General features: G+C 37.2%; 1 protein-coding gene across 1 annotated transcript; it reads right to left on the bottom strand.

Annotated features, from left to right (window-relative positions):
* Positions 1 to 523: 523 nt before the first annotated feature.
* Positions 524 to 9,637, bottom strand: ica1 (islet cell autoantigen 1). The gene is made up of 13 exons (XM_055047188.1): positions 9,404 to 9,637; positions 8,070 to 8,099; positions 7,826 to 7,997; positions 7,035 to 7,107; positions 6,159 to 6,282; positions 5,421 to 5,619; positions 4,464 to 4,589; positions 4,305 to 4,388; positions 4,153 to 4,232; positions 3,807 to 3,853; positions 3,251 to 3,454; positions 2,490 to 2,564; positions 524 to 2,064 (listed from the first exon to the last, which is right to left on the bottom strand). Exons 2-13 carry the CDS (start codon positions 8,084 to 8,086, stop codon positions 1,943 to 1,945), a joined length of 1,323 nt encoding a protein of 440 aa, XP_054903163.1. The 5' UTR covers positions 8,087 to 8,099; positions 9,404 to 9,637; the 3' UTR covers positions 524 to 1,942.
* Between the last annotated feature and the right edge of the window lie 2,881 nt (positions 9,638 to 12,518).

Below are 12,518 nucleotides of genomic sequence, written 5' to 3'. Positions count from 1 at the left end.
ACCTTATAAACTAACATTTTGGAAATATTTTAATGAATAGAAGCAAATTTTGAAAAATCCTGTTTTTTTTTTGTACGTTTTTTAGCTTTAGGATGAGGTGTGTGTTTGACCGTATTTATTTTTAAACTGCAATGGAAACAATTTTCACATGAGCACAAACAGGATGTTGCCACTGGTGGAAACCATGAAGGAGGAGACAACAGGAAGTAGTAGGAGCACCGAGGCGAAGAACGTTTTTTAACTCCTTATCGCATAAACAAACTTATTTGTGTGTGATTTCAATTGTGTTTCCTATATAATGGAAACTCCAAAGTTGTGGTTCTAAACTTTGGCGGATTACAAAGATTTGCGAACATTTGTAATTGCAACTCCCACCCACAGGTGGCAGTATTTCTTACTTCTACTCCTCTGCTGACTCAACTTTGTCACTTTGAAGCTCAAATATCACAAAAATCCATAAAAATATTTCTAAATTAACTTCACAAAATCTGTGATTACAAATAAAACAATCTCAAAATCCTGATCAGTGTGAATATTTTAACAGTTTTACTTACATATTTTGCCACAACCAGCCCTTCAAATTATTCACGGTTTTGATATGGCCCATAATGAGAATGAGTTTGACACGGCAGTCTTAAGACATTCCTCCTCATATATATATAGTTGATGCAGCATTTTCATCAGCTTTAGTATATTGTGTCTTATTGTGTTTTATTGGCTCAAAAAATAAAATTAAAACTGAATATTGCCCACAAGGAGCATCCCTGGAAAATACAAACGTCTAAAGACTTTAGAAAAAGAAACAAAGCAGTGATGACCAACAGTATAACTAAAGCGACAGCATGCAGCAATGAGTTTATGTAACTCCAGAGGGAATCTCTTCAAATGAAGCAGTTTCAACACCAACTGCATGTCTTAGAAAAACTCAGTGCAAAACCTTTAAGTTGTTGATTGAAAGCTTGAACTGTGAGTGGAAGAAACGTCTGATTTCCACGACTCTTAATTAAGAGACTCTTGAAATCAAGTTTACAAAACAAACTATAACAGATGTGCATTTTGCATCTGATAGCAACATGAGTCGCTGTTTGAATAAAATTCCTTGTGAAACGTAAATTAAAATTTAACTTGACCACTTTCTAAATATTCCATCAGGTTTAAATCTAGATTAAAATCTCCAAACAATTGCTAAAGTTAAACTTTCGTAATGATGGTTAAGAAGAATTAAAATACCAACGTTCTGTGACCAGTTTCAACTTTTACAGCTGTAAAATACAGCAGAGTTCTGCTGAAGGCTGGATTTTCTCACTTCTTTTTGCTAAAAGTTTCAGTAGCTGAGTCTTTTTTTGTTAATTTTTAAATTTTTTCACCTTTAGATGACAATATTCCACAATCAAATCAACACTTCTTTTATTTCTTGGACGTTATACAAATTAAAACTCAAATTAATGTTTAATTTTAATTAGATTACAGAAACATTTTTAATTGAAGAATAATTGCAGAATTTCATCTATAGTTAAGTGTTTCGACAAAGGGGGTTAATTTTTTATGAGGAATATTCCTCCTGTGCTACAAATGTGCGCAAAACTTTAATATTTTGCTAATATAAAAAAAGACAATTTTGCCATTTCTATTAAATAAATGCCATTAAATCAGGTTTGAACAAGTTTTGTTCACACAGTAAGTAATTTAAACAAATGCTGTGCCATCTTCCTCATTTTACTTCCTGTCTTCTTTGTGGTTTCTACCAGTAGTAACATCCAATTGTTGATTTGACTTCTGTATAATTCAAAATCAAAAGAATCTAATTGATTGATTGTGCGTTAGTTTCTTTTGCCGTTTGGAGGAAGTTTAAAAATCCAGTCTTCCAGCCTCTGATGATCATCATCGTACTGGGAACAGTTTGCAGCTGAAGCCAAAACAAATGGATGTCGTTCAGGACGAACTATGCAGTGTGAAGCTCGTTTTCTCTGCTGGCTGCTCCGATTGCATCTGGATTGGAGAGAGGGTCCAGGTCAGCGAACAGGTCGAACCAGGCTGACAGATCTTTGGATGGTCCGCTTGTTTCTGCACAGCAGGAAAACAAAACACTGGAGTCATAAAATGAAAATATAAACTTGTTTTGTCCAAATTCAGTCCTGCTTATGGGTGCAAGTTATCGGTTAATGACTGATAACCAAATAGGTTAACTTAACAAATTTTCTGAATAGAAAAATAAAAACATGAAAAGAATAAAATATGAATCACTTAGTTATTCAGACAATAACTAGAGGAGCTTGTTGAGTGTTTATATTTCAAAATAGAAAGTGGATTTTATAATCCACAACAAACTCTGGACCATTTCTCTTAACCGATCCGTTACGGAACCGCCGACATCTTAAAGCTTCGGATGACCAGCAGCGCTCTCTGGTGGATGGCGGCCAAACTACAACACTAAAAGAATTAATCGGACGTTGTTAGTTAATCGATTAGAACAAAGTCTAATCAAATACCTTTCACCGCTGGCTTTAGGGGGTTCTGTCCAGATCCAGGTGATGATTCTGGCTGTGGGACAATCCCGGTCCAGTCTGATTCAAAAATAAAAATAGCTCAAAGGAAAATCATTCCACACATCTGATAAATGTCTGAAAAGTTTCCTTATCAGCTCTCAAATGTTGTTTTAGGCACTTTTATGTTTCCAGGACTTTGATTACACAGGAATATTTCATTAAGAAATATGAATGTTGCTTGTTTTGTTTGCATTTATTAATTTGGCACTAATTATTCAAAGAGGGGGGGGGGCAATATTACAACACAGTAACTAAGAAAGAAAAAGAAAGTATGATGATAAGCTTGTGCAAGTATAAAGTCAAAGTATGACGAGAATAAAGACATAATATTAAATCTAGTCTAGTTTACTCTCATAATATTCTGACTTTATTCTCAACTTTGTTCTCATAATTTAGTTTTATTTTCCATTTCTGAGTATAGGCCCAAATACAGGCGCAGTTGGTTTGACGTATTTTATGAGGATCTTTTTGTGGGACAGATTTCCACAAAGTATATAAACTCTTTTAAAGTTTTTCCTCCAGCACTGGCAATAAAACGCCTCAAGATTCCTTCTCTGCATGCTATCCTAACCCCAACCCTAACCCCAACCCTAACCCCAACCCTAACCCCAACCCTAACCCCATGCTTCCATTTTAATTACTCCACCAGTTTTTAGTTTGAAGGAAATCATCCTGCACAATCAGAGGTTTGGTTGTTTTCTGACCTGAGGCAGAAGACTTGTTCAAGCTTTGGTCCAAAAGCTGCGACGGCAAAAAGAAGGAGTTTTCCTGCTGCTGGGTGTCGGGCGGACCGGCGCTCACCGCCGTGTCTCCAGACCCTTTGGTCCATTCCTGGGAAAAATCGTCCACAAACAAACCGCCCAGGATCTCATTGAGCAGAGCCAGACTGTCCTCCTCACCATCCAATTCTGAGAAAGGAGAAAAAACATCTTTTCAATCTTACCAGCCTAATTACTAGTCCAGAGAGATGAGTAGCTTTATTATTGAGTTACTCTTTCTGGAGTAACTCACTCTACCAGTTAATAAAGAACAAGTTGGTTTTAACAAAAAATTTACCTGGTAAAGCATCTGTTTCTACTGACCATTTAGTTAACATTTCAGAAATAAATTTGATTAATAGAAACACCGAATTCATTCTTTGATTAAAATATGTTTTATTTGATACTCCATCAACTCTCATTATTAAGGCAAACATCTATAAAGTAGAAGCATATATTAGTAATTGGTGATGCTACAACATAAGAAATAAACATATTTTACCTTCTCTCATCTTTTCACTTTTTTCTTCATGTCCTAATGAGATTAGTCTGTAAAATTAAGAAGCAGAATATCAGAATAATTTGCACATATAAAGTAAGAACTTTAGTATCTACATGTGTTGACAACATCAATAAAGAAGCATAAAAATCTTTAAAAAAAACTTTATCTTCAATCTGCACAGCAGTAAAGTGTCAGTTATAGTTGCTCTGGTCAAACAGGAAGTGATCAATAAATTCAGACAATTTATTGATTGAACCAATAATTATGCTACATCTGAATTTTTCTGGCATATTTCTATTGATCACTGTTGAAGTGATCAATAGTAAAAACTAAATGGAAAACTTGCTGGTCATTAGTTGTCTCATTTCTTCTCTCCTCTGTTTCCCTTTCCGATGTTTCCTTCCCTGTCTTTTTGTCCGTGGAGTCCTGTAAACGATAACCCGACTCGTCATTTATTCTTTGCCTCTAATTCTTTTCCTCACGTTAAAAAGCTCCAACCTCATTCTGCTGGCAGCCCTTGAAGCTTTCGTGTATGGCCGCCATGGTGTGAGACGTTTTCCCCCAGAAGTGCAAAAGAGTCGTCTGAAACACAGATGATTTCTGTTTAATTCAATTTCCCGTTGGTTTTCTGATTAGGGCTCAATAGATGAGATGAACCTGGTATGTGGTCAGGATGTGTGAGAGGAGGTTGCAGCGGCTCGCCCCCAGCAGGTCAACCTTCTGGCAGACGTCGCTCTTTAACTTGTCGAAGCTGCTTTTAGTCGTCCGAACCTGAGCCTGAACCTAGGATTTAATCAAAAAACAGAAATAAACGAGTTAAACTGGACGAAGTGGTGACTGGTTGTGGCTTTCGGGTGAGTTCTGCCCTCTGGTGGTGCATGAAAACAGAATCTGAAACCTGTTTCTTTACAAGACGAGTTGAAAAATACAGAAATTTTGAGATGAATATCAGAAATTTTCTAGAAAAAAAACAAAGTTTTTGAGTTTGAAAAGTAGAAAATGTGCTTGAAAAAAAATTAATTTTGAGATTATTCTCAGAAATGTAATTAGAAAAGCTTGGGCATTCCTGGGTTTCTTTTCATTATAATTTCTGAGGTTAATCAAAAATGTCAAAGATTTTTCAACTTTTTACTCTCAGAAACTTCCAAGTTCTTTTCTAGAAAATTTCTGATATTCATCTCAAGATTTGTACAATGCCTGCTGGAAAAGACAAGTTTTTCGTTGTCGACTTACTATTAAGAAACCACTTGCTGCATTCCTGTTGACTGTGCAGGGGGCTCGACTAATACTTTTCAAAACTGAACGGTTGTATAATTGTGCATCTGTTTGCAGCGATTTTCACATGTGATTGTAAACGCTGAGTTGGGGGCGTGGCCAACAACTGGTTATTTAGATTTAAAGTGACAATAGACCCTAAATTAATAGAGACAGAACTGACCAGAATAAAATCTCTTGTGCAAAAAATGTAATGATCAGCCGCAGACCCAAAGACAGCCTGGACATTCATTGGTCACACCACTCCACAGTCCTTTAGAAATATCTGTGGACTGGTTGATATGTGGCGGTGAACTCCCATCTGTTTTTTCTGTAGACTTTTCCATGTGGAGGACAAACCTTGCGAAATTTCTCCATCTGTTTGTGCGTGTCTGGATCGAGCTCCTGAGAGACGTCCTTCATCCAGAGCAAGGCTCCGCGGTACTCGGTCCGACACTGCTCCATCCGATTCACCGTCAGCCACGTGTCGGAGATGGCCCGGTAACGGAAAGTCTCGATCTCCTGGTACAGGCGGCACAGAGGTTTCCTCAGAGCCAGCCTAGAAGAAGAAGAGCTGTCCTCAAAATCAAACCTCCAGAGGTCTGTAATCCAAGAACTACGTTTATTTTACAATATCCTGACCTTTGTGACACTGACTGGGATATTAGGCCTATTAGGCCCCTGATAATTTAGCATGTTACTGTAAAAGTTGTTATAATGTGGATGCAAACATTAAAAATTGCATGCTCACCTCTCAGGTTTTTCCCATTAGCTAATTAAATTTCAGGATGACGGCCATTTCTCAAGTTGGCCACCATTTTTGAGCCGATTAAACCAAATATTGCCAAAAAATGTCACCCACTGCCATATGTTTTTGACTTTGTTCCTTTTTGTACAAATGTAAAGTGATAATGCGAAGCAAAATCAGATACTGAAACTGAGGACTCGGTGTTTGCAGGTCTCTCACCAGTTGTCAACTGATTTATTGACAAGTGATCACCAATCATCTAATTGGTGATTTTACTGCAAAAATCAATGCATTTTTTATGACACCATATCCTAAATCTAGTGATGTGGGTGTGCAGTCAGAATATGTACCTCTGCTGGGAGGAGAAGCAGAGAGCTTTCCCTGTCGCCTGCATGATCTTCCCAGCGCGGCTTTTGTCCTGCGACCCCTGGAGGCGAAGGAATCGACCCAAATCGTTTTCCTCCTGAGAGAGGACTGAGAAGTATCCATGAAAAATGTTTAGGAAAATAAAATACTGATTCCCGTCTGATTTTCAGTCTTTGCTATCAAAACCAGCCACTAAAACTTTAATAAGCCAACATATAAAGAGTCTTGGAGGGGAACAAAAGTAATCAAGATGACCAAATTTAAAACAAGCTAAATGTTTAAAAGTAGGTATTAGTCAACAGAAGTAACTTATATTTACTTTCAGGAATATTTTTATCAAGCTTTACTTTTGACCTTTTCTTGACTAATTTTATATGAAGTATTGCTACTTCTGAGTGAACTTTCTGGTACTTTACTCACTGTGAGCAACTTCACTAAATGAAGAAAACATGTTTTAACCAATAATTCACCAAACACTGCAGTTTTTGTTAAGAAAGATTAGAGAAATGATTTTAACTTTAGTTCTTAAAATACTGGCATTTTCACATGACTTTATATTCTGGTATGTCTGTTTTGATCAGTTACTCAGTTATTGATATGGAGATACTTGAGTAGCCTTTTTACCAAATTACTTGAGGTTATTTCTTGGAAATGCTACTTACTTTCACCAGAGTAAAACCGTACTGATGTATTGCTAATGTTTTTGTTGCTGTTGCTCAGTTACTGGTATTTTGAACCAGTAACGAGCCCCGGTTGACTGGCTGAGTTGGATCAGTCTGATCGTTTTGACCGAGTTGGATCAGTCTGATCGTTTTGACCGAGTTGGATCAGTCTGATAGTTCTGAGTTTTCTGGACTTACAGCAGATCCTCCTCTGGTATCGCTCTATGACCTTCAGCAGCTCCATGCATGTTCTCTGGATGGAGTGGAAGACCTGCAGATGAGATTTAAAAAACAAAAACATTTTCACATACATAACTAAATAAATGAAATACATAGTGCCAATAAGTCTGTTCCGGAGGTAGACAAGTGACTCAAGTGTTTTTTACTCTTACTTGAGTCATTTCTTTGGCAGCGACTTGAGTAAAAGTCGTAGTGCTACTCTTACTGGAGTCAAATATTCAGGTACTTTTCCCAACTGTGCATATGTTTTGTTGTTGTTTAATTATAATTAGAAAACAAGTACACAATTAAATATTAGTAACATCAGCAGGAGTAATAACATTGTACTGTAATTGAAGTTAGATAATAAACACTGAGTGGTTTAATTACACTTTTTTGAAACACAGTAACTGAAAGTCACAAAGCAAATAATTTCCTGCTTAATTTACATTTGTGAATAAAAAACTTGGCTGAACATGCAGTCAGCGGACAATAACCCGGCTGCACAAACGTAGGCTACATGCCAGCCTTAGCTTGTAGCTAAAAGCTACATTAGCTAAGCTAATTTTGCTAGGGCTACAGTAAATGTCACTGACATTTATCTCAGTATTACAAAGAGGCGGGTAGAGTACTCAGTAAATGTAATCGGGGAATAGTTGTATTGATGCTGTTTAGTTTACTGTTGTGATAGCAAACGCTATGACTGCTGCGGTCACCTCTCATCATCACTAAAAGTTTAAAGCTCTGAGAAAAGCAATCTGCTGACTGGCCTCCAGCTTGGCGTCCAGGACGGCGTCTGACGCCACAACGTGCTCATCCTCTTTCTTCCCCGTGACTCTGATCAGCGTCTGCTTGGTTTTCCAGAACTTCTTCTGGAACTTGTTCACCACCGACGAGTCTCGGTCCCGGACGAAGCGGTCCAGATGTTCTCCAGAGGAGCCGCTGTGAAGAGAGGAGGAGCGGGTCGGTGCCGCAGCTGGCGACAGAACCCGGGAAATACTGAGGGATACTCACAGATGTTTGGCCTCCATTTTTTAAGACGACCTGGGGAACAAAAGATTAATGTCAGAAAATTTCCAGAAACCAATTAACACTTCTGGGCTTGAAAAGTTGAACATTTGCTAGAAAAAAATCAGAAAGTTTGAGACTGATCTCAGAAATTTTCTAGAAAAAATAAGGACATTTTTGAAATTGAAGAGGCAAAAATAAAATACTTTTTTTTTAAAATTAATCTAAAAAATTCCGACTTTTGAAATTCAAAATTATAAGAGTTTTTGCTAGAAAATTACTGATATTAACCTTGTTTTTTTTTCTTGCATATTTTCGACATATATTTAAATTTTAAACTTAATTGACGTTTATAGAGGTAAATTCATTAGCTTTGTGGACCTTTCACAATGACTCTTAATAACATAAAAACAGCTATTGTTTATAAATTTAAATATAATAAGTCTCAGTTTTTTAAAGCAAATTTTTAGTTTAAATTTCTACACTGAAAATCCTCGTACTTTTAGTGCAGACATGCTTCATATCAGGTTGGATTTTTAAATTGTTTTTTAAATTTTCTTTTTTCTAAATTGTCTTTATCTTTATTTTAATTCCTACAAATAGAAATAAAATGGTGGTTACAAATTACAACAAATGTTCTAAGTAGATATTTTCAAAATTTCCCAAGATATTTGTGTTTTTAAACAACTTTTAATATTAAAATAACTCTTTAGATTGTAAACATTGCAGATATGCACCACATCAATGCATTTAAATATTAATATCAGATATTAACTACTCAATACCCATTTGTCTAGTTTTTGGAGGTAGTTGGTAGGCAGGTAAAATCTGTTTTGGATTTTATTTTATTTTTACTCTACATATTTAAAATACTCTGAACAAAAAAGACTAGATCAGATCTGTGTAATCTATTTAAGTAAAGGGAAGTATTTCTGCCAATGTATATGTTATTACACTACCATTAATTACAGCAGTATTTAATATTAAATGTTTAGACGTTGGTTTGAAAATGGCGCCCCCTATCCTGCAGTTCCGGCTTCCCCTGCTGCGCGCGGAGCGTCGTCTGCAGCTCGCGCGTCACGACTCCTGTTAATGAGATGATTATGATGCGATTTCACCAAACAGACCTTCGTTAAGCCTCAGTACCGAACAGATACATGAAAAACCTGCGTGTCTTTGTTTCTGTGTCTTCAGCGAAGGTCAAACGTCTTAATTGGGGGATATTTTTTATCAAATAAACAGACTCATTATGCGGAAGCCCAGCGGCGCTTCTGTATCTCTGAATTATCCATGAGCATCACGTCGATCAGAGATAAAGTAAAGACACAAAACTCACTTACCTGAGCGAGAAATGCAGCATGCAGAAACGGCAGCAGCGCCGCATCTCCTCTGTCGATGCAGCAGCAGCAGCAGCAGCAGATTTCAGGCCCGGCTTTATTCTGCACATTTGAACACACAGCTGCTCATTGTCCGTCCGCACGAAACAAGCTGACGTCAGTCAGAGCGCTCTGCCCTCCTCTTCACGGAGGAGACACAAACATCCCGCATCCTGCAGCCACTCTGCACAGGTCAGGACTGTTTGTCTGGCGCAAACATGGCAACACTGCGCGGATTTATGGAGATAGTTGTGCGCTATTAGCGGAGACAATAGAAGGTCTCCAGACTCAATAACTATTTGGAATAAATTATAAAATACACTGCATTAAACTTTATGCTGACATGCAAATGAATTTAGATTCGTATTAACAGTTGATTAATACGTTTTAGCTTCAAATTAAAGAATAAATTATATTATATTTAACATGTTTTTCCCGGTTTCTGCTCTGCAGTGAGAGCCTCAGGTCTGAACATTTACTCTTAACAAGATTCACCCCATTGTTGCAAACCCAGTGACTTTCTTGTTATATTTAACATTTCAGACAAAAAAGAGTCACAACTAAAGTTGTTGCTTTTATAACAATTTCACAACTTAATATCAATACAGGGATGACCTGTTTATTAGTTTGTGGATTAACCAATTAATTATTTGACAGCAGAAGGTGTTTCTGTTTTCTCTTTTGTCATAGAAAAGTTTTTTCCATGCATAAAAACATGTAATGAAAACCCAAACGTTGCTGTTTGCCACCAGATTTTCTCCAGAATCTGTTCTTGGTGACGTCTCACTAAAGGTTGCTGTGAAACATTATCCTCCATAATTATCTCCATGCATTTTCCAGCAGAAAGCTTCTGTCTGATCTACAGATAATGTTGTAATGTCCCACAGTGGCAAAGGAATCAATCCAGTCATTTGAAATCCAATAAATGCTTGTATAAGCAAAGTGAAAGGAGCAATCAGTAAATGGCGATTGATTTATTTTTTCTCTAGAAAAGTAGAATAGCACTGTGATGTATGGAAGCAAAATTAATCAAGCTTTTAAACTCGATTTTTCATGTATCACTTTTTTCCTAATGCAATGTTTTTTTGTTTTTTTTTACAAATATGATTTATAAAATTTTTAAATCCAGAAAAAATAACAGAGGGCAATAAAAAAAAAAACACTTTCATAAATTCAGAGTGTGACAAACAAACCTGGACATTGACCAAAGGTTTTATTGCCAGGACTGGACTTCAAGAAATGCTCAGAGAGGCAGTAGCCCAGGGCTCAGAGTTTTGGGGGCAGCCCAACACCCCTCAAAATTGGAGTGCATTGTTGGTGTTTACCAACCATTTTCAAACTTTACTTCATATTATAATGCTATTCCTTTATCAAAAACAGACCTTGATTTTTGCCTTAATTCCTTCATTCAGCTTTGAGAAATCTTTAAATCTTCATGGTAACCATTCAGCTGTTCAAAACGCCTGGTTGGATTCAGCTCAGTCTTCCTGGCACAATTCCTCTTCTGAGCTGCAGTTTCTAAACTTTTGAGCTTCTGCCTCACATTCTTTATGACTCCCCCACTCTGCTCCTTCAGACTAGCCAGCAGCAATTAGCAAACACTGGGTTGAACTGAGGATCTGCTGAGGTCATCATAGGAGCTACTTCTAAGTGAAACACTGGTAAAAATGTTGTTGGGAGGTTGATAGAGGAGTGCTGTTGTGATGACTTCCTAAAAGTATAGTTTCAGAAAGAACCAGAGTTTTTAAAGCAACGGAGACCCAATTTCAATGCATATGATTACAAAGTCTAATTTCCTTTACGTGATATTTGAGATATAGCATTTTTTTAAAACAATTGAAGGTAAACTAGTTACTCGATTGTGCCATTTCATATCACAATGTGCCTGGAAAACATAATGCTTCCCCTTTAAAACATTGTACTTTTATCAATTTAAACAGAATAAAATATGTAATATTTGAAAATTATCACAGTTTTGGGACCAACGTAGAGTCATCTGCCAGACATTTTAGACCAACAATCCTTTAGTTCGTGCCTGTAAATGTGCAGCACTACTTAATAATGTTCTGTAATTTGAATAAATTATAGGGCATCAAACCGGCTCCAGCCCAGGTCCCTTATTCTCCTAAATGTGGCCCTGGCCACCACACATAATGTGATGGCGAGGGAAGTAAACTAAACTAGGAAAAAACCATATTGCGAACCTGAATCTGTGAATGTCGCAAGAAGGTAACAAAGATTGTAAAACTCAGTAGAAAATTAGTAGCAGCACATTATCCTTTAACAAATCTCACTAGATTTCCTTTTTTTATGCCTCAATCAGACCTGCAGTTCTGTTTCTGACCAAAGGATGGCAGTGTAGCACAAAGGACGTGGAAAAACACCTTTAACTGTCTTCTCTCTGGTGTTTGGGGCCCCAAGCTTTCATCTGTTGGCTTCAATTTATTTCATCACAGCATACTGCAGCTGATCTAATGGCATGTACATTTTGTTGTCACCTAAAGGGGAATTTCTTGTCAAGCTCCCAAATTGATGTACCTGTTTGTAGCCTTGGACAGTATTTGTGCTGCAGAGTCTTGAGGAGTCTGTGAGCAGCATACAGCTCTCTGAGCAGTTACCGTGAGGTACATTTAAACAGCAGGTTATGGATTTATAGTTGGAAAGTGAGCTCTGAGTAAAGCTTTGCAGACTTAATTTGATTATCACTGAGGTAATGTTGAACCCTTTGATCCTTCAGCCGCCGAAGGTCACGTCATGTACAATGCAGCTTGTTTTCATCCGCTGCGCTCTCAGAAAACACGTCGTTGTTGGAGTGTTTTGCATCTTTAACTTCAAAATATCTCCTGATTTGCTGCAGGAAGTTTTTCGACACAGCTCCCAACCGTGACTTGCGATATCATCTAAAGGTCTTTGATACAAACAGGAAGATACAGTGGCTATAATGACTAGCGAACATAATCTCTCTAAATGCCTGTGTCCTTGAACCTATCTGATCTTCCTTGTCCACTTCCAATCTTAAGTTCAGGTCCTACATTGTATTAAATCAATTTGAGTTCACTTGAATAAGGCAGGAACCAAT

This window comes from Poeciliopsis prolifica, unplaced genomic scaffold (genome assembly GCF_027474105.1).
Source record: "Poeciliopsis prolifica strain line A6 unplaced genomic scaffold, Auburn_PproV2 SCAFFOLD025, whole genome shotgun sequence".
NCBI lineage: Eukaryota > Metazoa > Chordata > Actinopteri > Cyprinodontiformes > Poeciliidae > Poeciliopsis > Poeciliopsis prolifica.
This window is presented reverse-complemented; position numbering and strand designations above follow the sequence as displayed.

Coding starts and splice junctions, on each gene's coding strand:
- ica1 (XM_055047188.1), bottom strand. Junction 7,108..7,825: donor TCCTGGACGCCAAGCTGGAG/GCCAGTCAGCAG, acceptor TCTCATCTGCAG/GTCTTCCACTCCATCCAGAG. Junction 4,233..4,304: donor AGGGCTGCCAGCAGAATGAG/GTTGGAGCTTTT, acceptor TATCGTTTACAG/GACTCCACGGACAAAAAGAC.